Genomic DNA, 15,109 nt, shown 5'->3' on the forward strand with positions numbered 1-15,109 from the left:
TTATACTTAAATAACACTAAGATAAATGCAACTTAATAAGCAAATGGTTCTAAATTAATAGCAAAATTTACAATAAAGCAAGTGTTACAAAATATTCAAACATTAACAACAAAATAGTAATAACATAATTGTGAAATGATAACAAAACAATGGCAAAAAGTGAAAAACAGCAACAAAACTATGAAAAAAATAACAGCAAAACAACAAGTTTTTTTTTTTGCAAATTTGAGCCAAGTCAGGCAAGGCCCTAAAAAAAACTTACTTGAAGCTCGACCCGTTTTCTAAATTGGTCTTATTTTTTTGTCCAATCGCATTTTTTTACTTATATTTTTGCCCAAACTCTTCCATTTTTCGGGCGAACTAGCTTGACCTATAGATAACTTTAGTTACAACAAACATGAAGTATTCCATGGTCCCACTGCAACAATTAAATAAAGTAAATTATTATGTAACATGAAATAATTATAATTATGCAAAATTTTAATACATAGAAGCATAAATTTGCATACTTTACTAAATCATGCCCATTTTCTCAATATAAACAAAATTCACCCAATTAAATATCAAATATTCGATATTAACATATTTTTTTCAGTAAAAAAGGTGCCAAAAATAACTATAAAAAATCTATATAATTTAAAGTTTACAGATAGAAGCTCAAATGGTTAAAACGTCACTTCTTCCCCTTTTTAGCACAGGATTGATTAGTTTATCTGAATTATCAATATTCTGTATTACTAATTAATTGTGATTTATTCTATAATTTGATATTTTGCATGACTTGTCTGTTGTTTGCACTGTTTTCATCATGAGAGAACTCACACTGAGCTTCATAGCTCACTCCTCATTTTATTTCCATATTTACAGATAACCCACCAGGTTAGGATGTAGACGCAACATACATAGGGCTCAAAAACATTTCATTTTTATGAAAGTATAATTAGGCTTATTTTTATGATATCTATTATTTTGGAATTGTACTATTTTATTTATGTTGTGGCATGAGACTTGTAATTAGGATTTAAAATTGGTTTTATTTGACTAATGTATGAAATATAGTTTTATTAAAACCAAGTAAAAATTACTTTTTGGTACCAAATTAAAAATAAAATTGTGAATAATAAATACATGAAAAATTAACTAAACTTTTATTAAAGAAGTCATCGTTACTTAGGAAAGTTAAACTAAAACGTTTTGTTTATAACTCACCAACTTGTTTGAATATAGACTAAATTTTCTTCTTAAAAAAATAAATGTTTTAGATTGACTATTTTATAAACTTCGTGTAATACCCCATACCCGTACTTGAGACCGGGATAGGATACGAGGCATTACCGAGATTTTCAGAATAATTTCAATTAATTTTTATTATTTAATATTCATTTTCATGTTTCATGTAACATCCTTTTCATATATTCAATTCAAAATATCATATAAAATACGATACAATACTTAAATTATCATATTTACAATGCTCATTCAGGATATACGAACCTACCTGACTAAATTGCAGAAATACCAAGATTTAGGGGCATATTGGTAATTTACCATTTTCCCAAATTTCACCCAATCTTAAATTGATAATTTCATTGCATATATTAATTCAGATAATAAAACAATTCATTCCTTTCAATTTAGTCATTTTCGACATTTTTACAAAATTACCCATAAAGTTTTACTTTTATTCAATTTAGTCCTTGAGCCAAAAACATACAAATTAGCCATGCTAGCTGAATATTCATACATATTTTTCCTTCTCCTCCTCTCCATTCCACATCCTTAGTATAAACAACACACTTATAGGTAACATTATCCATAATTTTCACTATCTACTTATGTGAATATTCAAGCTGTCCATCTGTGTCATAGTCACTAAATTATTTTTTATCTTGATCTACAGAACTCCAAATTAATGTCCTATAAATTTACCTGAAACTAGACTCATATACCTTCTTACCATAAAAATTTCATAATTTTTGGTTGGGCAAATTAATACAGTTTATTCATTAAAGTCTCCCCTGTTCTGCTGTCTGACAGTTCCGACCCTTCTTCACTAAAAATTAATTATCTTCTTGTACAGGATTCTAATGATGTCTTCGTTTGTTTCTCTTGAAAATAGACTCATTCAGGATTCTAAACATATAAATTTAAGCCCATAATTATTTTTATCCAATTTTTGATGATTTTCCAAAGTCAGAAAAGGGGAACTCGAAATCATTCTGACCTTGTCTCACAAAAGTTATTATATCTCATAATTTACAATTCAATTGCTTATATAGTTTCTTTCACAAGAAACTAGACTCAATAAGATTTAATTCCATATTTTATTCATCCTCTAATTCAATTTATAAAATTTTTTGTGATTTTTCAAACTTAAACTACTGCTGCTGTCCAAAATAGTCTTAGTGCAAAATGTTGATTTTCTAGTTTTAATTTCAATTTAATCCTAACTAAATTCACTTACTTTTCTATCTTAATTCATACTTTGCTTCTACTCGATTTTTAACCAGACTTACACATAATTATCTATTTTTCATCATAAAACCATAATTTCAAAATTCTTTCAATTTAGTCCTTAAAGCATAAAACTTATGAATCATTTTACAATTCAATCCTTATTTCATTTCTAACTTGAATTTCTATCAATTTAGCCCTTAATTCATCTTTTTTGTTTAATAAGAACAATGTCTTATAATCAACTATCTTACAATAAATCAACTTAACTTTATCAAAACCTTGTTCTAAAGTTTCTAAAACATCAAAATTAAGTAAAAAGGGCTAAATTGACATACCTATTTAAATCTCAAGCTTCAAACCTTCAATTTTCCCTTTCTTCTTTCTTTTCTCCTTTCTTTCTTTCTTTCCCTGCTTTTCGTTTTGCCTATTCTGTTTCTATTTCTATTCTTTTTTTTTTTTTATTTCCTTTTATATATATACACACATGTATTTATTATTTAAATAATAAGTATTATTTATTTATTCATGTGTATATTATTAATACATTTGTATTCATTTATAACCATACATTTGTCATTATCTAATATATTTATCATATAAAATCTTATAATATAATTATTTAATTAATAAATATCTTTTATAATTAATAAATATCTTTTAATACTTAAATACAAGCATTTCAAGTGTATGTATTTTTTTTATTAATACACTTGCACCCAATCATTACCACACGTTTGTCTTACTTTTATTTATTTATCATACAATATTAATTTAATAATAATAAATACACTAATATTTACTTAAATAATAAACAAATACATACATGTATTACAAATGTGTGTATTATATTTATTACACTTGTATTTTATTTTTTCATATACTTAGCATTCTTTTGGCTTATTTACTTATTTAGTCCTTTCAATTTTCTTTATTCTATAATTAAACTTTCACACTTCATTCAATTTAATCATTTTATCCAATTATCCTTAATTTAAGCTAGTCCACTTAATTAAACTCTAATTAACCACTCGATTAACTTCGTAAATATTTTTGATAAATATTTAATAATCCATTTTTCAGAAACTGAGACCCGAAAATACACTTTTTCAGTAACGGTAAAATTCGGGTCATTATACTTCGATTGTACTAGGTTCTCTTAGTGGTCGATGCAATTTCTTGAATTTGAGTCTAACGTCTAAGTTGGGTTGGGGAGGCTACAAACTCTAGGTTATTTCCGAGTAAATAGAAAGATTATTATTTTATATCATGATATATTAGTAAGATATAAATAACGTTAAATTATATGTCCTATCACGTGAGTTTCTTCAAATGAATAAATTCTAAAGAGTTTATGAAAATAACGAAAAAATTGACACTTATTTATAGGGTGTGAGCTATGAGAGTATCTTCTAATTAACATAAGATTAAAAATAATTTTAATTTCTTAAAGTATATCTAAAAGTTTGTATCCTTTTAGTTTATTAAATTATTTTTAAATAAAAATTATATTGAAGACATAATAATTTTTATTTAAGAAAACGTAATACTAAATGATTGGATTTTAAGTTTACTCGTAAATCATTATGAGCTAATGAGTTAACCATGATAACTACGAGGTGCAAATGTTAGGAAAATTCGTTGGGAAAGTTGGAAGTAATTTCCAAATCAATCATATAATATAATATATTATATATAAAATAATTTTAAACTATAAAATCAAATGAAGAAATTCAAAAAGCTATAAAGAAAGACTTTTCATATTATATATATTATTACATATGAATAATATGTCAATAACTTTAAACTATAAAAATTTTCTCATAAATTTATTTAAATGAAGAAACTCTAAAAATTATGAAAATAATAAAGAAGTTAACAACTATTTATAGGATAAGTGTGAGTTATGAGAATGTTTTCTAGTTGATTTGAGATTAAAATTAATTTTTACATTTGTTAACATGTATTTATTCTATTAATTTATTTGTAAAATAAATAAAAAATTATTGAGGATAAATGGCATAATAAATTTTTTATTTAAGGAAAAGGATAATGGGGTAAAATTATTATTTTGTAATATAATTAATATATATGATTTAAATATGAATAAGCATTATTCACCAAAACAAATGAATAAAGGTTAATATTAGGGATATTAATATGGAAATACCGTTTTAAATTTGGTTTAAATTTGGGAAAATTTTAACGCTGACAAATGTCAAAAGTCTGTAATGTGAATTTAATTTTTTAATTACTTTTAGGAAGTTAAAGTTTTTTTTCAAAATTATCTTTAATTTATTTCTTTATTCTATAATATAATTAAATGATTTAATAATTCAATAATCGTTTCCTGAAAACAAACTATTCTAAAATTAGAAAATGTATTATGCTAATTTCATCCCAATTAGATAAATCGATTTTGAATTTAATTTGATTATTTGATAAAATTTGAATTTACTTTTAAATTAGAAAACATAATTAAAAATAAATATAAATAATTTTTAATATTAAAACTAAAAGTTTTGAATTTATTGTTTTAACATTAAATTTAAAAGTTAATAGTTAATTTAATGATTTAAATACATTGAAACCATAATTAACATGGTGGTACACATCTAAATTGGATTAAACTGAAATTTAAGATATTTATATAAAATTTTAAAGTAATCCGATTTCACTTTTATTATAATTTAAATTATTCCATTTAATTAATGAGCAATATTTTATTGTTTGAAATTAAGAATAAAAACACAAAAAATTGTAGTATACAAAGATATGTTAGCATAAAGCAAAAAGATATGAAACATTTTGTTATTATAAAGCAAAGAGGTATGAAATATTTATTTTATAACTAAAATAATAATATTATTTAATACATTGATAATATCATTAAGATTAAAAACACTAGAACTGAATAATAAAAATATAAATTTGCAATACATTCATCTTTGTTATTATAAAGCAATGAAACATTTATTTTATAAATAAAATAAAATAAAAATATTTAATATGTAGATAATTTCATTAATTTTTAAAAATATTAAAACTGAATAAAAAAGTATAATTGCAATACATTCATCTTTTAAATATATATATAAATACTTAATTATGATTTTTATTTTGACTATTATATGTTAATGATGATTATCAAATAAAAATAATTTATTAAACAAAATACATTCATTTGAATTTTGATTTTTTGAAATCCGGACGGCAGCGGCAAAGATGAAAATGAGTTGTGTTTCTACAATACACTCATTCAAAGTGGTTGATGGTTATGATATTTACGGCCGTATTTATTTAGTTATTTATTCATTTATTTTATATATTATTGTCCATTTATAACACTCTCGTGACTCTCACCATTGTCTTCTCTTTTTGGTTTTCCATTTCCTTCAGCTTCGGCCACCCCCGCTCAGGCCCAGCTCAATACTCACCCATAGATCTCTCTTAACTGTTTTCTGCGCCTTGGCCCTTGGGTTGCAATGCAGTGCCATTGCCAGGTACCCTCCTTTATATTCTCTCTACTCCACCCATTTTTATCTCTTCGATGATTCTGATTTCTGTCATCTATCCTTCTTTTTTTTTCAATCTCTGAGCAAATTTGCGTGATCAATCCAAGAATTCTTTGCCCTGTTTAAACAATAAAATTAGTGCAGTAGCAATTTGCAGATTGCCCCTATTATCACCCCCATTTCTATGCACTTCTTTTGAGTTGATCTCTGTTTTTGTTTTTGTTTTATCTTTTAATTCTTTTTCTCGCTGTTCTCGTTTTACTGTAGACTGTAGTTGATTTGGGTAAATATTATGGTTAGGCTTGAGTAGTGCAATCCCTACTCAGAAATCAACATTTTCTGTAGTCCTTATATAATTGAGGGGCAGAAAGGAACGAGCAGAGCATCCTTGGTTTTAGTCTTGCAGATTCCCGTCAAATGCCCATTGACACGCTGCCCTCCATGACCCAAAGTATGAGAGCAAGTAGGTCTTCTTTTAGCTCTAGCAATGGGCATGAAGAAGTTCCTTTTCACAGTGCTGCTTCTGTTTCAAATGGGGACGATTACGATAGTGATGGCTCCAACTTTGCACCTTCGTAAGTTCCCCTCATGTATACCTCTCTCTTTAGTATTTTATACCGAACTGTATTTTAGAATTGAGCCATTTCTGGGGTTAGCTTGTGACCTTTTATATCTTCCATATTTGTCGTATCAGTTTATCTTATACTTCATTTCACACATGAAAGTAAGTCGCCAACTTCAACAACATGTTGTATTTATTTCTCTGCTCCCCACTAACTTCTACTCCCTTGAGAACTGAAAGGAGGAAGAACCAGAGATATTCCTTTGTTGTTTACCACACACTCGTACATAATTATATGTGTATTCTTCGCTTATTGAGAATATTTTTATTTTCCCCTTCTAACTGTTTGCATTCTGTTTCTTGTTTAAAACAGTACACCAAGTGCATTGTCCATGGCAGTTCCTGCAGAACTTGCTGGTGCAATACCCTTGATTGATAGATTTCAGGTGGGCAACTACATCTTCTAGCTTTAAGCATTTTCTGCAAATGAAAAGGCATCACCTTCTTTTGATTATGCTTGAAAAACATGACCAGAATTCATGTCAGGATTATAATTCATTTTGGATAAGTGCTTCTTGAAATTCTGATTTAATGTCAATTGCATAGGTGGAAGCATTCTTAAGAATGATGCAGAAACAGATTAATTCTTCTGGAAAGCGTAGTTTTTTCTCTAAAAAGTCTGTAGGCACTCAAGTTAGAGAAAAGTTCACATTCGAGGATATGTTGTGTTTCCAAAAGGTAATAATTCGCTCTTTTTCAGCAGAATATTTCTGTAGACCAAGGGGAACATCTAAGTTAAAGGAATTTGCTATTACAGGATCCTATTCCAACTTCACTACTTAAAATTAATAGTGACCTGGTAAACCGAGCAACGAAAATGTTCCATATGATTTTGAAGTACATGGGAGTTGATTCATCTGAACGAGTAACTTCAGTAGGCTTCGATGAACGGGTTGAGCTTGTTTTGAAACTATATAAGCAAACTTTGAAGCGTGCAGAGCTTCGAGATGAATTATTTGTTCAGATTTCCAAACAAACAAGGAACAATCCTGATAGGTATCCTTATCCTTTCTAAGATATTCCTTTCTCTGTATGTGCCTTCCTTTTGGCTTGCTGGATGCCAGCTATCATCATCGGTTTGGTTGTTACAGGCAAAACTTGATCAAAGCATGGGAACTGATGTATTTATGTGCATCTTCCATGCCTCCTAGCAAAGACATTGGTGGATATTTATCTGAGTATGTTCACAATGTCGCCCACAGTGCCAATGATTCTGAGGTCCAAACACTTGCATTAAATATGTTAAATGCTTTGAAGCGGTCTGTCAAAGCTGGCCCCCGCAATACAATACCAGGACGGGAAGAAATTGAAGCCATTTTAACTAATCGAAAGCTGACAACTATTGTGTTTTTCTTGGATGAAACTTTTGAAGAAATAACATATGACATGACTACAACTGTGTCTGATGCTGTTGAGGTACTCATGTCCGTATTATAACATTTTTCGGTCAACCCTTTATTGCGTGTAGAGGTACTAAAGTCCCTATCATCAGTATAGGTGTAATTTTGTTATAGGAAAATAAATTATCACATTTTCACTCGACTTCTATTGTGTATAAAGGCCAAGACCATGCTGTCATCCTCTGAATACATTACTTAAACTCAGGACAAATAGATATGCTTTATTATAGAATATTTATTGAGCTAAAGAGTGATAAAGATGAAAAAGAACTCATTTTCTTTCTATTTTTAGTGGAAATGGAATTCATTTTAATTGTTTTACAAATTAAAGACAAGTACATTGCTGTTTTTGTTGTACAGTGTTTGGAATGAGCGTTGTGTTTCTACTAGCTGATGGAATAAACTGCATCTGTTTGGTTAAGGTTTAGTTGTATGAATTTTATGGTTGGATGGGAGGTTCACTTACTAAATCTTGCTACCTGTGCATTTGCCCTACTTAGAATTTAGATTTAAGTTGATGAATGATATGGTAATCTCTTGCTGGCTGCATTGAATCCGTGAAACTTAAATTGTGTTTTATTCCTTGGATTGCTGGTAATTTTCTTAAGCAGGTTTCTTGAGCTGATGTGGTTGATGGGAATGGTTTCTTTTTTTCTTTTCAGGAGCTAGCAAATATAATTAAACTATCAGCTTATTCTAGCTTCAGCCTGTTTGAATGTCGTAAAGTTGTTAATGGTTCCAAGTCTGCTGATCTTGGGAATGGTATCTATTCTACTTCTTGATAATTTTTCTACATAAAGATTAGTTGACATTATCATCTAATGCTTACCTACTGCCGCATAGAGGAATACATTGGGTTAGATGATAATAAGTATATTGGTGACCTGCTGGCGGAAATCAAGGCAGCCAAGGAACGAAGTAAAGGGGAAATATTACAATGTAAACTCATATTTAAAAAGAAGCTCTTTCGGGAGTCCGATGAAGCTGTGACGGATCCAATGTTTGTACAACTTTCCTATTTTCAAGTATGTAATCTGGTTTGAATTGTCCTCGACAGCTTTAACAAAATTGGTGTATATTTAACTTTTATGCTTTATGCAGTTACAACATGATTACATTTTGGGCAATTATCCTGTTGGAAGAGATGATGCTGTGCAGTTGTCTGCATTACAGATCTTGGCTGAGATTGGGTTTGTTTGTAGCCCTGAATCGTGCACGTAAGTTTTCTTATGTGGGCTTCTTTTTGTTTAACATTTTGACCTTCCAATGATTCATAACTTTTTGATCTCTTAATGTTTTTGGTTTCATAAACATTGGAGAACTTTTGTTTTTTTTTTGAGTGGATTTGAGTTATAGAAAATTTTGCTGATTAATGTAAATATCATCTTAGTGACTGGAATACTCTCCTAGAAAGATTCCTTCCTAGACAAATTGCACTTACTCGAGCAAGACGAGAATGGGAATTGGATATTCTTTCTCGTTACCGTTCCATGGTCAGAATCTCAAATTTTAAATTCTTATTCATGATTTTATTTAGTTTTCAAATCCATGTTGCTGTGGAAAAAATTTGGTCTGATTATAAATTATTCTGTCAAATCATCAAGGAACATCTTACAAAAGATGATGCAAGACAACAATTTCTTCGAATATTGAGGACACTTCCTTATGGGAGTTCAATTTTCTTCAGTGTTCGCAAAATTGATGATCCAATTGGACTTTTGCCTGGACGGATAGTTTTGGGTATCAACAAGCGTGGGGTAAGTTTTGACATTTAAAAAAAAAAACTTTTTTCAGAAATTCAAAAAGTTCAGTTGTTTCTGTTATTACAATTCAATTTTCTATAGCAAAACATTAATCGATTCCCTCATTCATGTAGGTTCACTTTTTCCGTCCTGTTCCCAAGGAGTATTTACATTCAGCTGAATTAAGAGACATAATGCAGTTTGGCAGCAGCAATACTGCTGTATTTTTCAAGATGCGAGTTGCTGGTGTTCTTCACATATTTCAGTTTGAAACTAAACAGGTTTAGACAACTCTTTCATCTTTCTCCTGTGTATTTCTTTTCTGTTTTTAGACAAATTCAATTAATATTCCATCAACTAGATTAATAATATGTGGTCCAAGTCTTTAAGTAGGCACTATAATGGTTAAATCTTGAGGTGTTGAACTTGTAGATCTTAGGTTCAAACTTAGGGTGGTTATGAGTTTAGAGATGAGTATCACTCATTTTGTATTTTTGCAAAGAAATGTGAAATAGGAGGTTCTAAGACATGTTCATCTTTTATTTTTAGTTTTATATTTTTTGGTGACAAGTGAATCTTTTTATTTTGTGCAGGGGGAAGAAATCTGTGTTGCTCTTCAAACACACATAAATGATGTCATGTTACGCCGTTACTCAAAAGCTCGATCTGTTGCTAATGGCTCTGTAAATGGAGATGTTTCTAACAATTTTAAGCCTCCTAGTCTAGAAGTGTATGAGAAGCGTGTTCAGGATTTATCAAAAGCTGTTGAAGAATCTCAAAAGAACACTAATCAAGTAAGCTTGAAAAGAGAATTATTAATTGATATTGATTCCATATTTTCCTCATCACATTCTGTAGTGCTTATTACATCTTTCTTTTTCTTGCAAACTTCATTGGAATTAATGAGTTACGTACTTGAATTTAGTTGTTGGGAGAATTGCATGAGAAGCAAAAGCAGGAGTTGAAAACACAAGAAGAATTGGAGTGTCTTAAAAATGCCTTGAGGAAAGAGAAGGAAGACTTAATGGAGGTTATGTTGGACCGTGATAGAATTAGATCATTATGTGAAGAAAAGGATACTGCTCTTCAGGCTAGTCTTATATTTAATCTTTAAAACTGGTGTTTAATTATTGTTATCTTTTTTTCTTGTACCTTACATGCTTTTACATTTGAATATTGTAGGCTGCTCTGTTAGAGAAGAAGACGGTGGAAGTTAGGTTGGCTAAGTTAGGTAATCTAGCTTTAGAGAACAATGCCAAAGGGAACATGGCTGTAACAGTAAATGAGGTAGGACTTGTACAGAGAAGTATGGTGCCAGTAAATAACTCTCTTTCTCATCTTTTTGATTTTACATGTGATAATTATATATTTGTTTACTTGGTTTGTAATTGATGAACCCTTTTGCACTACGCTTTATTTTACAGCCGCTGCACAAGCTCCAAGACGAATTGAAACTTCGTAATGAGGAGTTGCATATGGCTGTGGAAAAGACAAAAAGACTAACAAATGAGAAGGTCATTTTGGAACAGAGAATTACTGAGCTAGAAAGGAAGAAAGATGAAGAGGTAGTATTGTATGAGTAGGAATAAGCGGTTGATTTTACATAGTAATGGGATTGGTGAATTGACTATTGAGTGGTGCTCAAAATGTAGGTGAAAATTCTGAAGAAGAGCTATGAGCAAGAATGCAGATCCTTAAAGTTTCAGATGTCTGAACTTGGAATGAAGTTGGAAAGGGTTACCAATGAGTTGGCTGTTTCAGAGTCAACCCTTGCAGTTAGAAATGCAGATTTTTCTGCCCTGCAGAATAACTTAAAAGAATTAGAGGAACTGAGGGAAATGAGAGAGGTACATGTCCTTTTTAGTCTTAAAATATTTCCTATGTGAGTGGGAGTTGGATATAAATTTGCCAAAATCCTAGAAGGAAATGTAAAATTTATATCCTCATGGCACAGAATTTCATTTATTGAATGCATTTCTACCCGTTAAGTTTTGTTTTACTTTCAGGATATTGATAGAAAGAATGAGCAAACTGCTGCCATCTTGAAGATGCAAGGGGCTCAACTTGCTGAATTAGAAGTGCTTTATAAGGAAGAACAAATTTTAAGAAAGCGATATTTTAATACTATAGAAGGTTGGAATGAACTGATAAATTCTTCAGTTAATTTTGAAATTATCAAGTTGAAGCTGTTTTAGGACATTGTATGTCACAATATATGGCACATAGCTCCAGTCTATTTTATTTTAAATGATAAATACATGATTAACCATTGTTTAAACTACAGACATGAAAGGCAAGGTTAGAGTGTTTTGCCGCTTAAGGCCTTTAAATGAGAAAGAGATGCTTGAAAAGGAAAGAAAAGTGCTAATGGGCTTGGATGAATTCACTGTCGAACATCCATGGAAGGATGATAAAGCAAAACAACACATGTATGATCGTGTCTTTGATGACAGTGCCACCCAAGAAGATATCTTTGAGGATACAAGGGTAAGCTACTGGTTAGTTTATTTTAAACTAACTCGTCATATGACATTTAAATTTTGTAGTTGTTTTAAGTTACTATATCTCCTTCAGCCTTTCCTTTCATGGTTTGATGCAGTACTTGGTTCAATCAGCTGTAGATGGGTACAATGTCTGCATATTTGCTTATGGTCAAACTGGTTCTGGAAAGACATTTACAATATATGGATCAGATAACAATCCTGGATTGACACCTCGAGCTATTGCAGAACTTTTCAAAATTTTAAGGCGTGATAGCAACAAATTCTCATTTTCATTGAAGGTAATTATTTTGATTGTATATTGATATGCATATTGCATAACAGTTTTTCTTTTCCCAAATAATTTGGGTACTAAACATGTAATTCGCAAGCCTTTGTACTTGCTCTTATGAGTGTGGATGACTTATCTGAATCTGATATTATATTCAATCCATATAGTTTAAAACTGTAAGGTTGATCTCACAATTCTTTCAAGGCGACAAGATCTTTTGTTTGCCCTAAATTGACAATGATCCTGCTAATAAATTTTGAAAATCAAATTTTGTATCCTATCTCCTAACTATTAACATTCATCATGACATGACAGGCATATATGGTGGAGTTATACCAGGATACACTTGTAGACTTGTTATTACCAAAGAATGCTAAGCGTCTGAAGCTTGATATAAAGAAAGACTCGAAGGTATTATTGCTTAAAGTGGATAGGTTGTGGGTTTTAATTTTAGTGATAATGCTTATAGAAAAATTTATTTATCTTATTCAATTTTTTTGCTATATTATATTCTCCGATTATTGGGTCTCTAGCTTAGTGTAAACATGTGCTTAATATGATGTCTGTTTTATAATTTTCAGGGCATGGTTGCTGTAGAAAATGCAACGGTTATTCCTATCTCTACTTTTGAGGAGTTAAAAAGCATTATTCAGAGAGGATCAGAACGAAGGCACATTTCTGGGACACAGATGAATGAGGAAAGTTCAAGATCTCATCTAATACTTTCAGTTGTCATTGAGAGTACCAATCTTCAAACGCAGTCTGTTGCCAGGGGAAAGGTATAACAACTTTTTTAGTATATAATGAGTTGACACCTATTTGAATTATACGAAGTAATATGTACCTTGCCTAGTTTAAGTTTTTCGGTATTGACACTAGTAACAACTCTTTTTTCATTTTTCAAATAAAAAAAAAGAACAGCCCCTCCCCCACCCCCCCAAAAAAAAAAAAAAAACCATTTGCACTTGCATGATTGTAAATACAGTATAATCTAATGATCTGATGTGCAGCTAAGTTTTGTGGACCTTGCTGGTTCTGAGAGAGTGAAAAAGTCTGGTTCTGTCGGTGATCAACTTAAAGAAGCACAGAGTATCAACAAGTCACTTTCTGCTCTTGGGGATGTCATTAGTGCTTTATCTTCTGGCAGCCAACATATTCCTTACAGGAATCACAAGCTAACAATGTTAATGAGCGATTCACTTGGTGGTAATGCGAAAACACTCATGTTTGTTAACGTCTCTCCAGCTGAATCAAATTTGGATGAGACCTACAACTCTTTAACGTATGATTTCTTTACAACTCTACATAAAAGTACTTGAGTTTCCAAGTATTTCTATGATATTTATACTGAAATAGTTAACATACAACTGCGTGGTTCAAAATTAGAGAATATTCACTTGTTTGGATACGTTTGTTAAGAGTAGTTACTGTTTGAGATAATTATACTATTGAGTTTCTTTTGGAAGTGTAAGATTTTCTTACTGGATGTTCAGTATGAGCTTTGCGCACAAATTTCTGGTCTACATACATGTCCGTTTTTCTATTGGAGGGTCAAAGTTTAGTTTATGTTTTACTACGGGTAGGTTGAAATAATATTGTTAGCAAGTTGTTCTAATTATACCAGTGGTGAACTTGATTCAAATTGATTTTCTTTGTCGAATCTGATATTATAAATGCATATGTACTTGGGATAATTAAATTGGCTATATTGCTGTTAAGGATAGTGTGCCTTTTCCAAGTCTGTAATGTCATCTTTATTTATTTTTGTTTTCCTTGTTACTTTAGATATGCATCAAGAGTTCGGTCCATTGTGAATGATGCAAGCAAAAACATTAGCTCAAAAGAGGTGGTTCGATTGAAAAAGTTGGTTGCATATTGGAAGGAGCAAGCTGGTAGGAGGGGAGATGAGGAGGATTATGAAGATATTCAAGAGGAGCAAACAAGAAAAGACAGGACAGATGGTCGTCACTCAATGTAGAGTCCATGCCTTGTGAATTGGATTAAACTAGAATCTTCTTAAATACAATATTTGAATTTGTTGTACAAGAGCTTGGCATTGAATTTGATTAGCAACATCTGTTCACTAACTGTTACCTTTCTATATTTGTAGATGGATCAAAAGAGTTTTCTTGGTAGCTTTGTATTTGAACTATATATGTATTTATTCTAAATACAACTTAATTAAACATAAATTCGCAAGATTAACGCGTATATTTTTGATCTAATATTTAAATAAGCCCATTTTCATACATGAAATGCGGTATACTTGATTTCCATCAATAATTTTAATGGCTCCCATCCAAAAATTTGGCACCTCCCCCTACTGTAGGAGGGGGGATGGTGGGAAGATGGGGAGGGAGGGGGAGGGGGAGAGCGAGAGAGAACCAGAGTAGGGGAGGGATGGTGGCGAATGGTGGCGAAGAGGGAAAACAGTGATAGGGGATAAAAAATGGTAGTTCCATTAAGTATGTTAAGTATGTAATGGAAAATGGTAGTTTTGTTATGTTTGTAAAGGAAAATGGTTGGTGGAGATTATTTTGTTATATTTCAAAAGTTGATTTAATTGAAATTTGAGGGACTGTTTTATATATTTAATTAAATTGA

The 15,109-nt window shown here is 30.5% G+C and overlaps 1 protein-coding gene and 1 long non-coding RNA gene across 4 annotated transcripts; one reads left to right on the forward strand and one right to left on the reverse strand.

Annotated features, from left to right (window-relative positions):
* Window positions 1-32: 32 nt before the first annotated feature.
* Window positions 33-2,909, reverse strand: LOC128283404 (uncharacterized). The gene is made up of 2 exons (XR_008273742.1): window positions 2,793-2,909; window positions 33-418 (listed from the first exon to the last, which is right to left on the reverse strand). It is a non-coding gene; the product is annotated as an uncharacterized LOC128283404 (long non-coding RNA).
* Window positions 2,910-5,730: 2,821 nt separating this feature from the next.
* On the forward strand, window positions 5,731-14,697 carry LOC108453121 (kinesin-like protein KIN-14E). Of its 3 annotated transcripts, none has more exons than XM_017751064.2 (24): window positions 5,731-5,957; window positions 6,237-6,544; window positions 6,905-6,977; window positions 7,138-7,269; window positions 7,349-7,587; window positions 7,683-8,007; window positions 8,654-8,753; window positions 8,835-9,016; window positions 9,093-9,208; window positions 9,382-9,484; window positions 9,596-9,748; window positions 9,868-10,014; window positions 10,327-10,527; window positions 10,659-10,823; window positions 10,916-11,020; window positions 11,158-11,298; window positions 11,386-11,580; window positions 11,740-11,866; window positions 12,018-12,220; window positions 12,333-12,515; window positions 12,821-12,916; window positions 13,087-13,284; window positions 13,516-13,787; window positions 14,291-14,697. In XM_017751064.2, exons 2-24 carry the CDS (start codon window positions 6,387-6,389, stop codon window positions 14,481-14,483), a joined length of 3,807 nt encoding a protein of 1,268 aa, XP_017606553.1. In that variant the 5' UTR covers window positions 5,731-5,957; window positions 6,237-6,386; the 3' UTR covers window positions 14,484-14,697. The 3 variants fall into 3 exon arrangements, with proteins under 3 accessions (XP_017606553.1, XP_017606544.1, XP_052879013.1); XM_017751055.2 differs by having other exon boundaries at window positions 6,270-6,544; XM_053023053.1 differs by lacking the exon at window positions 6,237-6,544.
* The last annotated feature ends 412 nt before the right edge of the window (window positions 14,698-15,109 follow it).

This window comes from Gossypium arboreum, chromosome 2 (assembly GCF_025698485.1).
Source record: "Gossypium arboreum isolate Shixiya-1 chromosome 2, ASM2569848v2, whole genome shotgun sequence".
Taxonomy (NCBI): domain Eukaryota; kingdom Viridiplantae; phylum Streptophyta; class Magnoliopsida; order Malvales; family Malvaceae; genus Gossypium; species Gossypium arboreum.

Bases quoted from the DNA above. Each gene is read 5' to 3' on its own strand.
- LOC108453121 (XM_017751064.2), top strand. From the start codon at position 6,387: ATGCCCATTGACACGCTGCCCTCCATGACCCAAAGTATGAGAGCAAGT. The intron at 7,270-7,348 runs GTAATAATTCGC...TTGCTATTACAG, and splicing joins ATATGTTGTGTTTCCAAAAG to GATCCTATTCCAACTTCACT. The intron at 9,017-9,092 runs GTATGTAATCTG...TGCTTTATGCAG, and splicing joins TACAACTTTCCTATTTTCAA to TTACAACATGATTACATTTT.